Source organism: Balaenoptera acutorostrata, chromosome 1, assembly GCF_949987535.1.
Source record: "Balaenoptera acutorostrata chromosome 1, mBalAcu1.1, whole genome shotgun sequence".
Taxonomy (NCBI): domain Eukaryota; kingdom Metazoa; phylum Chordata; class Mammalia; order Artiodactyla; family Balaenopteridae; genus Balaenoptera; species Balaenoptera acutorostrata.
This window is the reverse complement of record NC_080064.1, coordinates 25,555,362-25,570,745: the sequence shown is the minus strand read 5'-3', so window position 1 is coordinate 25,570,745 and position 15,384 is coordinate 25,555,362. Positions and strand designations below refer to the sequence as shown.

Genomic DNA, 15,384 nt, shown 5'->3' with positions numbered 1-15,384 from the left:
ATGGCGATTCTGAGCGTGAGGGCAGACTTCTGCCAGGCTCAGCACAGCGTTTCTGCTGACAAGTGAGCTTGGAGGTTCTATGTGCCATAATTAACATTGCCTTGAAGACTCTGGACACCGAGACTGGCCTCAGAAATAGTTGGCTTTTTTTTTTTTTTTTTAATTGCAAACATATATCTTTTAATGACTCCAGTAAAATTAAGCATCAAGTAAACAAAAGTGGAAAGCGACCTACTCTTTTAACTTGTCTCACTAGTGCCTAAATGTAGTAAAGGCTGCTTAAGTTTCGTATGTAGTTGGATTTTTTTGGAGTCCGAAGGTATCCATCAGCAGACATTGAGGCCCAAATTGAATTTGGATTCAAGTGGATTCTAAATACTTCTGCTTATCTTGAAGGGAGAAGCTTCTTAATAAACAAGTTGAATAGAGAAAACACTGATCGATAATAGGCATTTTAGTGGTCTTTTTAATGTTTTCTGCTGTGAAACATTTCAAGATTTATTGAATTTTTTTTTTTTTTTCATTTTCCCCATCACACTCACACACGCACGCTCACACTTTTTATTTGCCATAATGAACCGTCCAGCCCCTGTGGAGATCTCCTATGAGAACATGCGTTTTCTGATAACCCACAACCCTACCAATGCTACCCTCAACAAGTTCACAGAGGTAAGATTGTAGCATGGTCTACCTTTTGGATTGAGTTTTAGGTAAAATCCTGTTAAAAATTAACACCACTGTAAAGAAATCTTTTACCACAAAGCCATTTATTTCTGTGATTGGAGTATGGGTGATATGGATCCTGTGGATCTTACCAGTCTTTGTTTGAATTGAGTTGAATTAGTTAAAACAGATTTTTAAAAGAACATTTATGGAATTTGAGGAGATCTTAGAGATTGTCTAGTACTGTGTTTTTTCCTTTGAACATTATTAACAGTTCTTTTGTTACAGTTTCAATAATAAAGCTAATTAACATTTATTGAATACTTAGTACGTAGCCAGCATTACAATAAGGAATTTTATGCGTTATATCATTTACTCCTCACAATAACCCTATGAGGTATAGGTACCATTATTTCCCTTATAGATGAGGTAACTGAGGTTCAGAGTGATTTAGTAATTTGCCTGAAGGCACACAGTATGTGGTAGAACTATCTCTGACACTAAAACCCATTTCTTCCTCAAATGCCCTAACCACTTTTGATGAAAAGCTACCCTAGAACTACTTAGCAATAGGAACCACATTAGTCAAGGGTCCAGAAATTTAGGGGAAGGAAAGGTATTATAGGTAGCATTTTTATGTCAGATCCTGCATTTTTTCTATTGGTAGTAGTAGAGAAACATTTTGTACTTTATTCAACAGGCATTTGAATATAAGCTTTTTAATCATTCTCAGATTGTTCAGTCTCAGTGATTTCTGTTGATGTATTTATGGAGTAGACTTAGAGAGCTAGATGAACTCCTAGGGATTCTAAATCTACCTCTCTCACTTTACAGATGGCAAAACTGAGTTCAGAAGAGGTTTTGACTTGCTGAAGGTCACAAATATTTACCATAAAAAATTTCTACTGGAAACTTTCAATGAACAGCTACTGTGGAGTTCATTTTAATGGGATTTTATTTGTATTTTGAAATTTTTAAAAATTTCTGACTCATTATATAACATTAACAACTTTCCTCAGTCTTTTATGAGAAGGTGTTTCTGTGAATAATGAAGTCCTTTAGCAATTAAAATAACTTTTCTCTTTAGATAACCAGATGATGGACACTTCTTGTAGGATATCACTGTCCTGCTTATTTATATTTTTAATTCTCTGAGCTTCTTAACTTTGTGTACACAGCGTACAAGTTAATTCCAGGCCGGTATGCCCTCAGGTTGTTCAGTCACCTTTAAGCCTGGCTGAATTACATGATACTATTTTCAGCCTGTGGATTCCTTGGTCGTAGACTCCTGCAGCTATAAAAAGATGTCGGTGGCCTCTTGAAGTTAGTTTGTGACTGGATTAGGCATTACTGTAGGAAAACTTTTAAAGGAGCAAGACTTCTGGCTGTAATTGTGTGTTACTTGACTTTGTAATATAATACCACTTTTTAATCTTAATTTCAAAATTGCTTTTGTTTCTTTAAATTATAAAGAGCAATATGTACTTAGTACATAAAAATGAGAAGATAGAGATAAGTAAAAGACAATTTAAAAATACTGTTAATACCTGGCATCTAGATGTTTTTTTCTGTATTTATGTATATATTTATAAATATACATATAGATAGGATCACACTGTGTATTTTAGAAAAATTTCCCCAACCTCCTTAGTATTATTTTTATAGCTGTCATAGTATTCTATATGGATGTGCTATACTTTCTTTAACCATTCACCTGTTTTTGGACCATTAATGTTTCTGTCTTTATACCATCCCAAACAACCTGTGCTGAACATGCTGGTACCTAAATCTTTGTGTATATCTTTAATTATTTCTTTAGTATAAATTCCCAGAAGTAGAATTTCTAGGTCAAAGTGTATGCATGTTTTTAAAGTTTTTGCGTTATGCTACCAAATTGCCCCTTACAAAGGTGGGCCTTATTGATGCTTCCACTTTGAATGCAAAAATGTCTATTGTATGTGTTGTTAGAACGAGAATGATTTTGATCTTTGTCTGAGAATGAGGTCTCGTTTCAGTTTATAAGAGTATATTTTTAAAGCTTTCATTGCAGATTCTAAAAACAAGTTTCCTTATATTTGTTTTTCTTTAAAGGAACTTAAGAAGTATGGAGTGACAACTTTGGTTCGAGTTTGTGATGCTACATATGATAAAGCACCAGTTGAAAAAGAAGGAATCCACGTTCTAGTGAGTGTGTAGTGTTTTAATTTTTCACTACAAACAAGTTGTACCTTTCAAACATAGATATTTTTAAAACTTGGCACTCATAGTTTGCTTTTTAAACCTACAGGAGATACAGTAATCATAGCAATCTGTTAAAATTCCTTTGGATTGGCAGTTTTGTTCATTTATGGCCTTGAAGTCTACAGATGCAGAGTATTTTCAACAAAAAAGGCAAAATTTAGTGCATACTTATTTCAAGAGAATGGAAATTTCATTTTTTTTTCTCTAGGAAATTAATGTGATACTTAGCTTTTGTTTCTAGGCTACTGGTTTGAATCTAACTGAAAGTAGTTTCCATCAGACGTTCTTAAATCACATGGAAATATTCTCTCTTGCTTTGCAAGTACAAATTGGTTACTTAATATTTTGTGGATAACTTGTAGGGGACAAAAAGGTGGGAGAAGAGCATAAGTAGGGAGAGGGAGAAGGCATCTTGCCCCAGAGTAATTAGCATAGTTTCTGATACTTTTTGGTAGGTTTCTAAGAAGCATTTGTATGATTAGATTTCTTTCATAATTCAGTTTGAATATAGTGATTGGAATTATTTTGAATTAAATTTCTCCTTGGCCCCTAAATATGCTGTTTCATTATTGGAAACAGGAACTTCAGATTAGGTAAAATTTTATACTTTATTCCCTAAAAAGTTGTCTAAATTACAGTAGCATGTATTGAAATGACCTTGTAGTCTTAGCGTCTTAGAGCTATTTGACATGGTTGTGGGAGGGCATTGTAGTGCGAAGAGAACTGAAGAGTTTTGAAGTAGTTGGGTAGGAAGAAAGTAATAAGATGATGGTACAAGGTTATGTTCCTATTTTTTATTGAGAGTTAGTTCTGTAGTCTTCATTGCATTGGTTAGTAGTTGAGAAGGCAGTTGATGCAAAGAAAATAAATGTCCTGTTGGTAAGGCAGTTGTCTCACATCTGATGCATAAAGTTTCCTCACTTCCACATTGGTGAAAACACAAAAATCAAATAGCCAAACGTTATGTTTTTTAAAATGTATTTTAATAGTATGGCATGGTAATAATACTTTGCTTGCATTCCTATTTCTAAATGACTTTAAGGTCCCCTGGCTGGAAATCACTGAGGATAAGTATAAACATGTATAAAATGTAGCCCTGTGTTTAAAAAAATAAAAACAGAATTTTAAGTTATGAAATTAAACCAAATACAAGTTCCTTTTCCTGTATTGTATGTTCTTTAATGGGTAGATGAGAAATCAGTTTGTCTTGACAGTTGGCAGGGTGAGAAAATGAACTGCAGATTGACCGTAGTCTGTTTGAATCAGTAATGTTGTTAAACACCTTTATGAAATAGAAATGAACTAAAGAACTTGAAGTAGTTTGTAGAAGATAATGGTAGATCTGGGATTTATTCCAGGCCTTTAAATCTAGGCTTTTGTTTTGTTTTAAAGAGCTGTGATCAGATAAAACTAAAGGTCTAACTAAAGCTTGAAAAAAAACAAGGATATTTAGAATTAAGCTTGGAATTTCTTTTTTTTCCTAGGCAGAATTTTTTTTTTTAATTTTTTAAATAAACTTTATTTTTTAGAGCAATTTTAGGTTCACAGCACAACTGAACAGAAGGTACAGAGATTTCCCATATATGCCCTGACCCTACCCATGCATAGCTTCCCCCATAATCAACATCCCCCGCCAGAGTGGTACACTTGTTACAACTGATGAACCTACACTGATACATCATCATCACCCAAAGTCTATAATTTACATTAGGGTTTGCTCTTGGTGTTGTATATTCTAGGGGTTTTGACTAATACATAATGACATGTATCCACCACTATAGTATCATACAGAGTCGTTTCATGACCCTAGAAATCCTCTGTGCTCCACCTATTCATCCCTCCCTTCTCCCTAATGCCTAGGCAGAAATTTTAGTTTAAGTTGGATTGCTAATTTACTTTTGCTAGGTGAAGAGGGTTTGGAACACTTTATAAGAGGATATTCCCAAAGTGAGACCTTTCAACCCTTTGACCAATGTTCTTGTAAATCAGAGGCACATTGGAAAAGACTAATGATGGTTTCAGCCATGTCAGTTTGAAGTTCAGATGCTTCTAAATGACTGCTTTAGTGATTTTTTTTGGATAAAAACTACTTGTATGAGTAAGTAAAGCATATTTCATATTATTGTTTCTTAACTAGATGCATTTTAGGGAGTTTTAGAGGAAGTAAGCGCTTGACTAAGGTACTTACTAGTTTTACTGCTATTTACAGTTAAACTCTGTAGTGACATTTATAATGATAACATTGACAGCCCTTTAATTATGGGGCGTAGTTGGCAAACATAATGTGCTGTCATGGCTAATGGGCTCCATGAAGTGTTCTAGTGGTGCCAGTAATGAGTGCAGAATCAATTTAGTGCTCTGTCACTTTTCCCTTTTTCCTTCTCTAGTATTTTAAAGTGTCCTTATCCAGTCTCATTAGAATAGTATTATGTTAAAAAAAAATTCCCAGTGTCTTTGTATTTCTGTCCTTGAAGTCAGATGGTACAGAGGGTATGATGCAACATGTGAATGTCCCTTTCCCCCTTTCTTCAAAATGACTTGTGTTGGTTTCTCAGGACCTTGTGCGAGGTAACAAGGAAGATAAATCCCTGCCTGTATTGTGAATGCACATGGGGTTGGTCTTAATTGAAAAACAACCCAAATCAATGAATATAAAGAGAGAAGGGAATACTTGAGGAAATGGTTTTCATTTCCCCAGGATCATATCATGTGGCACACTGTACTTGTAAAATGGGATGTGTATAATTTAGGCAGAGCTTTAAAAATATTTGCTGCTTGACTTTAAAAAAAATACATATGTAAGCACAAAGATGGTAGTATGTTTCTATTATGATCTGCTGTTGGAAATTACTTATCAGAGAGTCTTTAAAGAAAAGACATCATAACTTAGAGCTATTTGGGGTAATCCTCAAAAATATTTATATTCTTAGAGACCAATGAGATACCAGTTGGTACACTTTGCCAAAATGGACTTCTAAATCTTATTGACAGGTGGTGTGTCCTCTCTTACTTTGTCTTGGTTTTAATTTTAGTTTTCTCTATTATGTCTAATTACTGCTCTGTTCACATAAAATATTTGAAGAATGCTAGCCTCTTATCACTCTGGTAAGAGATATTTCCAAAGAAAAAGTTTGATGCTTGTGATGCTGGTTGTGTATGCTTCATTGAGAAGGCTAAGTTGGCACACTTGAATTTTGATCTTGGATCATTTTTCAGAAGTGATCAGAATTGTGTGATTAAGTATAGGTACATGGGGCTTCCCTGGTGGTACAGTGGTTGAGAATCTGCCTGCCAATGCAGGGGACACAGGTTCGAGCCCTGGTCCGGGAAGATCCCACATGCCGTGGAACAACTAAGCCCGTGCGCCACAACTACTGAGCCCGCGCACCACAACTACTGAAGCCCGCGAGCCTAGAGCCCATGCACTGCAACGGGAGAGGCCACAGCAACGAGAAGCCCACGCACCGCAACGAAGAGTAGCCCCTGCTTGCCGCAACTAGAGAGAGCCTGTGCGCAGCAGCAAAGACCCAATGCAGCAATACATACATACATACATACATACGTTTAGTAAAAAAAAAAAAAAAGGTACATGTAGTACAGTTAGTGCAATTAGGCCTGCCCTGTGTATGCAGCTGTTGTGCATTAGGATGTTAATTCTGGAGAAAATATCAATTTAATGTAAAAGACCTTTTCCTCCCAGGATTGGCCTTTTGACGATGGAGCACCACCCCCTAATCAGATAGTTGACGATTGGCTAAACCTACTAAAAACCAAATTTCGTGAAGAGCCAGGTTGCTGTGTTGCAGTGCATTGTGTTGCAGGACTGGGAAGGTAAGCTCTTCCCCTTTTGTCTGTGAATTCATTATCAAAAATTTCACTTTGATAGAAACTGCATTTATTACGCTGAATATTAAGTTGCCTGAAAGGAAAGGAAATGAGAGCAAAAGCTGGTGTAATGATTTCTCAAAATAACTTTTTATGTTTCATTGTTTGTCTGAGTCTGGGTTTAGTGGGTGGTGGTTCATAAGTTGTTTTGAAACTGGTTTAATGTCATTATCTTATCTTTGAGCCAAAAATACAGTCTTAATTCAATATGTTTTCTTTTTCTCCATTTCTAATAATCAAAGGTTTAGGTGTTTGAAATGGGCAACAAAGTTAAAATAACTTTAGATTTGAAGAATGTGTACATGGTTAATTTTAGATTGAGATGAATGGAAGTTAATAGATGAAGAGCAGATGGTTGAACCTTAAATTTTTGAAAGGAAATGTATGGAGAATGAAAGCTGACTTTGATTTTAAAATCTTTTTCCTTGAGCACTGCATGGAATGGTGTTGCAACACTCATCAACAGTAGATTAAATGTCAATTTATAATGTGCACTTTGACTCCAAACATTAATGCAAGCTGCTGTTGCCTCAAGGTGGTGGTGACTCAGGCTGTTACTTCTGCTCAACCCTTTTGTTTGCTATTTTCCTTTTTTGCAGTTTAGTGTTGTACAGTTCTTCTTCAGGGTCAGACGTCTCTAGTCCTTATCCTGATTTGGGGCAGTTTTTTAAACTAATAGCTATCCTAGTTAGGTAGTCAGTCCAAAGTTAGTGCCTTATAATGGGCTTATTAAAAACATCATTTCCTTTGTTATATTAATATATATATATAGAAAGCAATTCCTAATTACGAATTCTCTGCCACTCTTCTAGCTCATGGAAAGGATTTTGTTGAGGAAGTCTAGCACCTCTTTAGTATTTGATGAAGCGATGATATTAAAATTGATTTGTAACGAAAATTCTGAGACACTCAAGATAATCCATTTGGTCATTTACTATGATAATGGTTAAAGATCAGTGGATTTTTGGTGACATAAAATGATGTGAAAATTTGAGATATAATGTGATGATGTTTTAAAGAGTAAAGATCTCTTAATAAAGGTTTAGAATTTTGTACTTTACTAAAAATAGAAAATACCATGGAAGCTATAATGATTTAGATATTTTTACTATGTAGAAAAATATCAGATATTTTAGTATACAGGAACAGTGAAAGCTCAAGCTTTATGTAGTTTTGGTAATACGTAATCCTGGGTTTTAAAAAATCCGTTAATTCCAAAGACCTGTGGTTATTTACAAATGAGTTTATCTCTGCAGGGCACCTGTGCTGGTCGCACTTGCTTTGATTGAATGTGGAATGAAGTACGAAGATGCAGTTCAGTTTATAAGACAGTGAGTATGAAGTTTTATGTTCAGAAACACATAAAGCAGGACTTCCCTGGTGGTCCAGTGGCTAAGACTCTGAGCTCCCAATGCAGGGGGCCCTGGTTTGATCCCTGGTGAGGGAACTAGATCCCACATGCCATAACTAAGAGTTCTTATGCCTCAACTAAAGATCCTGCATGCCTCAGCAAAGATCCTGCGTGCCACAACTAAGACCCGGCACAGCCAAATAAATAAATAAATAAATAATTTAAAAAAACCACACAAAGCAAAATCATACAAGAGAAAGAAATTATAAAAAGTACCCATTCATAGTACAGGGTAATTTGCTGTCTTTGGCTTAAAATATTATTTGAAGATACCAAAAATAGCAAGTGCTAAAGAGACTCACAATAACACTACTGGCTCCCAGATTTAAAGATATTCTAATTTAGGTGGCAAATTTGGACATTGTAGAATATGTCCAGATATGACTTGAACACCTAGGAAGCTTTAAAATGAATAGCTAGGTAGCTGAGTCTCAGTGATCTGGTGCCTCTTTTAATGGCTGTCCAAAATGCCTTCCAAATGTAACTCTCTGTGACAAAGAGGAAAGGAAGAAAAGGAGTAGTTAATCACCTAGGATTCTTAAGTGACCTGTTCAGTCACAGAATCAGGATGATAGTGCCCAGACAGAATCTTGACAGTAGTCTGGAATAACAGGCCATGCTATTTTTTTGTCCAGAATTCTTTGGCAATTATTGTCTTGCCCTTTCCCTTTCTAACCTTTTCTTAAAAAAAAAAAAGAGAGAAAGAAATAAAAAATGACTGTTTGTGACAAAGGGCATGAAATGTATGGTAGCAGCTCTAGGAAGATAACATATTTCAAGGAATGCCATCTGTGTCTGCTGCTTCATATAAATACTTCCTCATTTATCCTAAATACTTGCTGCCATTTCTAATATGAAGAATATATTAATTGGGAAGAGTATAGTCAGATGTCTCTGGATTAACCATTCTGATCTTTATTAAACGATTAATAGACTCTAATGAGAGTTAGCAAAGAAAATTTGTCTATTTCTTCTTTTAGGAAGGCACACAGAAAGTTCATGTTTCAGTTCAGCCCTTTCGCTTAAGAAGTGATGTTGTATGGGAAATATGCTGGTTTTCAGCTGTGTAGAGTTAGAAAGGCCATAGGCCATAAATACACATTTCAGTGAATCAGGCAGCTCTTTTTTTACATGATAAAGTGTGCCATTCTTGTATTTTCAGAAAAAGAAGGGGAGCATTCAATTCCAAACAGCTGCTTTACCTGGAGAAATACCGACCTAAGATGCGATTACGCTTCAGAGATACCAATGGGCATTGCTGCGTTCAGTAGAAAGGAATGTATACGAAGGCTGACTTGATCGTGGCATTTAGAGGGAACTCTTGGTACCTGGAAATGTGAATCTGGAATCTTAACTGTGTCATCAAAGTAGTGATGGATTCAGTACTCCTCAACCACTCTCCTAATGATTGGAAAAAAACAAACAAAAAAGAAATCCCTCTATAACGTGAATAAAATGTTTAAGAAAAGAAAAAGAGAAAGAAAAAAAAAGGATTAATTTAGTGAAGGATGATTTTGCTCCTAGTGTTGGAGTTTGAATTTCTGCCAGGATTGAATTATTTCAAAATCTCCTGTCTTTTTTAACTTTCTCAAAATAGGTCTCTAAGGAAAACCAGCAGAACATTAGCCTCTGCAGAACCATCTGTTTGGGGAGCACACTCTTCCATTATGCTTGGCACATAGATCTCCCTTTTGTGGATTTCTTTCTTTCTTGGGGGCGGGGGGGAAGGCACAGTATATATTTCCCTTCTTCTCACTTTCTTCTATCCCTCTTTTTTCCCCGGATACAAGTTGTAGATGAAATAGGAGAAGCCCACGTTGCTGTAGATGTGCGTGCAGTCTGGCAGCCTTAAGCCCACCTGGGCACTTTTAGGAAAAAAACAAAACAAAAAAACACCAAAAAAAAAGGAAAAAAAAAAAAAAAAAAAGGCAGTGGCGTATATAGTATATGATCCAGGTGTTTTTTAGTCTTTACTGATGATGGGGTATTCATGTTAGTTTCTTTTCTTGAAAACCCTATTCAACATTAGGCAAAGTAGCCAGGAGCCTTTTTTGTTTTGATAAATTTGTGGGGAAATGGCATTTTAAGAGGAGTCTCTCAAAGAACTTAGCTGAGAGTCGAATTCATCTCTTTTCCAACCAATGAAGCTAAGTGGATGTCCCAGAGATTTGTTGTTTTCGGAAGGGGAGTACTCCAGGCCGTCACTAAAGATATGTCCAGGCAGAGCATTAGCACACTTTCTACACCTTGTAGAATTGTGGGCTGTAGCATTACTCTGATTTTCTGTCTAATGATGTCAGAGAATGCTGTTAGTGTAAAGTTTTTATTTTAGGACTTATTTGTACTCTGAATTTTCAGGAACAGTCAAAGGAGTAGCAGCAAAGACACAATATTTTAGACTTGAGAAATGCCTGTAATGGGTATTTCCCAAACTGCCCCCTATATGTACAGTTCAGTTTAACCACTGATTGCCTTGTTCTTTTCTTACTAGGTTCTTTGTGAGATTAAAATAAATTTTTTTTTGCTGGTTCAAAACCAACAATGCCTAGTGAGTATGTGTCCACAGGCCATAATAGGGTAGAAGAGAGACATAGAGCAGCTCATTGTGTAGCAAAGGGACTGTGTGGCTAGTGCAGTGGTGTAGTATCATTTCTGCAGATTCTTTGCTGGGTTCAATGTACTGATCTAGAAAAGCTGTTTTGCTGTTCCTTTGCAGTTGTGACCAGGCTGCATTGACAAAGCAAGTTGGAGGATACCATCAGGGGCTCTTGCACTCTCCATCTGAATATTACATAATTAATAGTGCTCTGCTTCTAAGGATTTGAATAAAGTCTTACGGTCATCTTGTCCTGTTGGAATTTGCTGTGCAGAGCCATAAACTTCCCATTTTGTTAGGATCAGCTAGGCCAGTAGGAATGGACTGGGACCTTGTTTCACACTGATGATACCTCAGATGTTGGCTGGCTATGTGAACTGCCTATTTCCTATGCCGAGTTGTTTTGATTTTTAAATAAATGAAAATCTGTAGATTCTCTTCTCCCCCATCCCAGAAAACAAAACAATATAATGCTTTTTGAAATTGTTTCTAGGATTTTAAAGTGAAAAATGATGGTACTATCCAAAATTCTTTATTTCAGAACCTGACAGTAGATTCCTTTAACATAGGCTCAAGATCAAAACAGCATACCCTCTAAGCTCAGATAGACTGTTGACTCCAAGGGTTTTGATCAATACCAGAACAAACCTTTTTCCTTTGACATGCTCTGATTTTTGTTTGGAGGGAGGGAAGGAGGGAGGGGGAGAGAGAGAGAAAGGGAGAGTGAGCGTGTGAGAGTGTGTGTGTGTGTGTGTGAGTGAGCGAGCAGTATCCACCAGTAACAGTGCCTGCCTGAGTTAGGAAAATTACATTCCTGGTTCTGTATGAGGAGAAGGGTATATAAAGCAACATGAAACATTAGCCCTCATTTTGTTTTAAATTACAGACTAATGTTAATTGTTCTCAGAACTGGATTTTCTTCAAAATTAAACGTTTTTTTTTCTTTTGGATTTAATGAAGTATTGCTAGCTGAAGCCAGTTTGACATGGTGAGAGAGATGTCAGACTGATGAAAGGTGTGCAGCCTGATTTAAAACCAAACCCTGAGCCCTTTTAAAGAACAATAAAACATATTTTACATGCTCTTTGTCTGTGCATTTGTTCTCCACCCTCAGGTTGAGTTTCATTTATGTCTCCTTAGAAAACTTGGTATTCTCAAGGCCTGTTTTGGATCCTGCTAATAATTACTTCGGAGGTGAAATAATTAGAGGTTGGGAAGTTCGAAGATTTCATGCTTCCCAGGTGTTCAGTAAGGGCAGACATAACAGTAGTTGGGATACATCTGGTTCATTTTCTGGTTCAGTTCTTGGACACAACACTGCAGGAATTCAGCATCTTGTCTCTTTTCAAAGGATTTGTTTATACTATAGGGTTTTTTGTGTTTTTTTAGATTATTTTATTTTTGGATGCGTTGGGTCTTCGTTGCTGCACGCGGGCTTTCCCTAGTTGTGTCGAGCAGGGGCTACTCTTGTGGTGCGTGGGCTTCTCACTGCAGTGGCTTCTCTTGTTGCAGAGCACGAGCTCTAGGTGTGCGGGCTCAGTAGTTGTGGCACACGGGCTTAGTTGCTCCGCGGCACATGGAATCTTCCTGGACCAGGGCTCAAACCCATGTCCCCTGCATTGGCAGGCGGATTCTTAACCACTGTGCCACCAGGGAAGTCCTATACCATAGGGTTATTTATTTATTTATTTATTTATTTATTTATTTATTTACGGCTGTGTTGGGTCTTCGTTGCTGCGCATGGGCTTTCTCTAGTTGCGGCGAGCGGGGGCTACTCTTCATTGTGGTGCGGGGGCTTCTCATTGCAGTGGCTTCTCGTTGCAGAACGGGTTCTAGGCGCGTGGGCTTCAGTAATTGTGGCGGGCAGGCTCAGTAGTTGTGGCTCGTGGGCTCTAGAGCGCAGGCTCAGTAGTTGTGGCACACAGGCTTAGTTGCTCCGTGGCATGTGGGATCTTCTCGGACCAGGGCTCGAACCCGTGTCCTCTGCATTGGCAGTTGGATTCTTAACCACTGCGCCACCAGGGAAGTCCTACCATAGGGTTTTGATGAAGCACCGAAACATTTTACTTGAACACTTTAAAGAACAGTGAGAAAGGAGGAGGTTTATATATCGGATTTTGGGGTGGGAAATTTCCCTTTAAACCATGGGTAAAACATTATCCATCCAGATAACAAATTCATGTGGTGAGGTACGAAGAATGAAAAGGTAAGACACTGATCCCACTTTGGAGGACCTCAGTCCAGAAGAGGAGCCAGATATGTAGACTATTAAACAGAGTGAGTGGTTACAGAACTATGTGACATAATTCACTGATCCTCTCACCTCATGTCCTTCATTATGCAGCTTAGATTCTGTGGTCCAGTGTTAGAGTTACTGTTGACTACATAGTAAATTGCTTTGCCCCAACTCTTGCTTCATTATACTTGCCTGGCTGAACTCCATTTTTGGTTAAGTTCAGTATGCCGCCTTCTCTGCACTTACGCAGCTGAACTTGCTGGAAGAGTTTCTGTGTTTAAAGTCATGATCTCAAGTAGACCTGAGTACCATCTGACAATCCTACTGTGTTTCTCTATCCCATTTACACTTTTGGTCCCCTTGAAAACTCTTAACATTTTAACATCTTTCTCATCCTCACTCTCCGCTTAAGACTTTAAAAAAAAAAAAAAAACCTTAGAAAATAGAAACAAGGAAATTCCACAGGCTTCTACCATCACATCTTTGTTGGAAGTACTTTGAGTCACTTTTTAAAAAAATTTTATTTTTGGCTGAGTTGGGTCTTCATTGCTGCTCGCTGGCTTTCTCTAGTTGAGGTGAACGGGGGCTACTCTTCGTTGTGGTGTGCGGGCTTCTCATTGCGATGTTTCTCTTGTTGCGGAGCACGGGCTCTAGGCACGTGGGCTTCAGTAGTTGTGGCACACGGGCTCAGTAGTTGCGGCACATGGGCTTGGTTGCTCCGCGGCATGTGGGATCTTCCCGGACCAGGGCTCGAACCTGTGTCCCCTGCGTTGGCAGGTGGATTCTTAACCACAGTGCCGCCAGGGAAGCCCCTGAATCAGTTTCTTAATAACCAGTAGGACCTTGACTAGAAGGGATTATACAAATAGCATGTTAAGTGCTGTGATTATAGACCTATAGGAAGAGTGATGATTTACTTGGTATTTGAGCACCTGCCACATGCTACACGCTATGCTAAGCACTTAGGATATGGTGGCAAATAAGACAGATGTTGCCCTTACAGGGTTTAAATTCTAGTGGAGAAGATAGAGAATAAATAGGTACACATAAGTAATACACTTTCAGATAGTGGTTCGTGTTGTGAAGCTAGGAAGAAAGTAAAATAGGTAAGGGGCTAGTGACTGGGGTTATGTGTGGAGTTAGGTGGGATGGTCAGGGAAGATCTCTGAGGAAGGTGAAGGAGGCTACTATGTGCAAATGCTATGTGAAGGCACTGGAAGCACTTTCCAAGCAGTGTAGGTGGAATCTATATTTTGGCTGCACTGTGCAGCATGCGGGGTCTTAGTTCTCCCACCTGGGAGCGAACCCTCTCCCCCTGCAGTGGAAGCGCGGAATCTTGCCCACTGGACTGCCAGGGAAGTCCCATGAAGGTGAAATTCAGGCAGAGGCCAAATTGTGTGGATTTTGGGAGGCTGGGAAGATTGGAGTCATACTGTAGAGGGTATTGCATGTCATAACAAGAAATTTGAAAGTTTATTTACTGTTTTCAATCAGGAGGAAACATCAGACTCAACTATGTGGTTTATTCAAAGTGTCCATGTCCAGGCATCACTAAGGTCATTCTGATCAGTCTTGAGTTGGGGATCTCTATTCTGGGATATGGGGAGCCTCTGGAGGTTGGTAAACAAAGAATTGCATGGTCAGATCTATGCTCAAAAAGCTTATTCAAGAAATCCTTAAATTAGAAGCCATACCTTTTATGTAAAGTCAGTGGCTGATTTATACTATGCATGCAATAAATGACAGTTGAATGAATGAGAATGTATTGAAGAGAGTGGAAGCTGAGAGACCATTCATGTGTGATAGGTTGATGATGGCTTGCAGTAGGCCAGGAGAGGTGTTTTTAGTGTTGGGGCCTCTGTCTCCTTTGCTAATTTTGGGTTGGGGCAGTCAGGAAGATGGAGGAACAAGGAGATAATACTAGCTAATTTCTGCTGAGTATGACTGGACTCAGAATTTCACTTGCATTATCTCATTTAATCTTCATAGGCTTCTGCTCTTTGCTAACTGCTTGACTGTACTGCTGTAGTAGAATGGCGAGATGTTTATGTTCAGCATGTTGCTGTGGGTTTTTGTACTCAGTGAGTCCCTATTAATTGAGCTGCATCTTTTTTTTTTTAAATTTTATTTATTTATTTATTTATGGCTGTGTTGGGTCTTCGTTTCTGTGCGAGGGCTTTCTCTAGTTGCGGCAAGTGGGGACCACTCTTCATCGCGGTGCGCAGGCCTCTCACTATCGCGGCCTCTCTTGTTGCGGAGCACAGGCTCAGCAACTGTGGCTCACGGGCCTAGTCGCTCCGCGGCATGTGGGATCTTCCCAGACCAGGGCTCAAACCTGTGTTCCCTGCATTG

At 38.3% G+C, this 15,384-nt stretch overlaps 1 protein-coding gene across 1 annotated transcript; it reads left to right on the top strand.

The window, feature by feature from the left end:
- Nucleotides 1–536: 536 nt before the first annotated feature.
- PTP4A2 (protein tyrosine phosphatase 4A2) lies at nucleotides 537–11,880 on the top strand. Its single transcript, XM_007170590.2, has 5 exons — nucleotides 537–669; nucleotides 2,755–2,847; nucleotides 6,605–6,735; nucleotides 8,046–8,120; nucleotides 9,363–11,880. Exons 1-5 carry the CDS (start codon nucleotides 574–576, stop codon nucleotides 9,469–9,471), a joined length of 504 nt encoding a protein of 167 aa, XP_007170652.1. The 5' UTR covers nucleotides 537–573; the 3' UTR covers nucleotides 9,472–11,880.
- The last annotated feature ends 3,504 nt before the right edge of the window (nucleotides 11,881–15,384 follow it).

Bases quoted from the DNA above. Each gene is read 5' to 3' on its own strand.
- PTP4A2 (XM_007170590.2), top strand. From the start codon at position 574: ATGAACCGTCCAGCCCCTGTGGAGATCTCCTATGAGAACATGCGTTTT. The intron at 670-2,754 runs GTAAGATTGTAG...TTTTCTTTAAAG, and splicing joins CCCTCAACAAGTTCACAGAG to GAACTTAAGAAGTATGGAGT. The intron at 8,121-9,362 runs GTGAGTATGAAG...TTGTATTTTCAG, and splicing joins GCAGTTCAGTTTATAAGACA to AAAAAGAAGGGGAGCATTCA.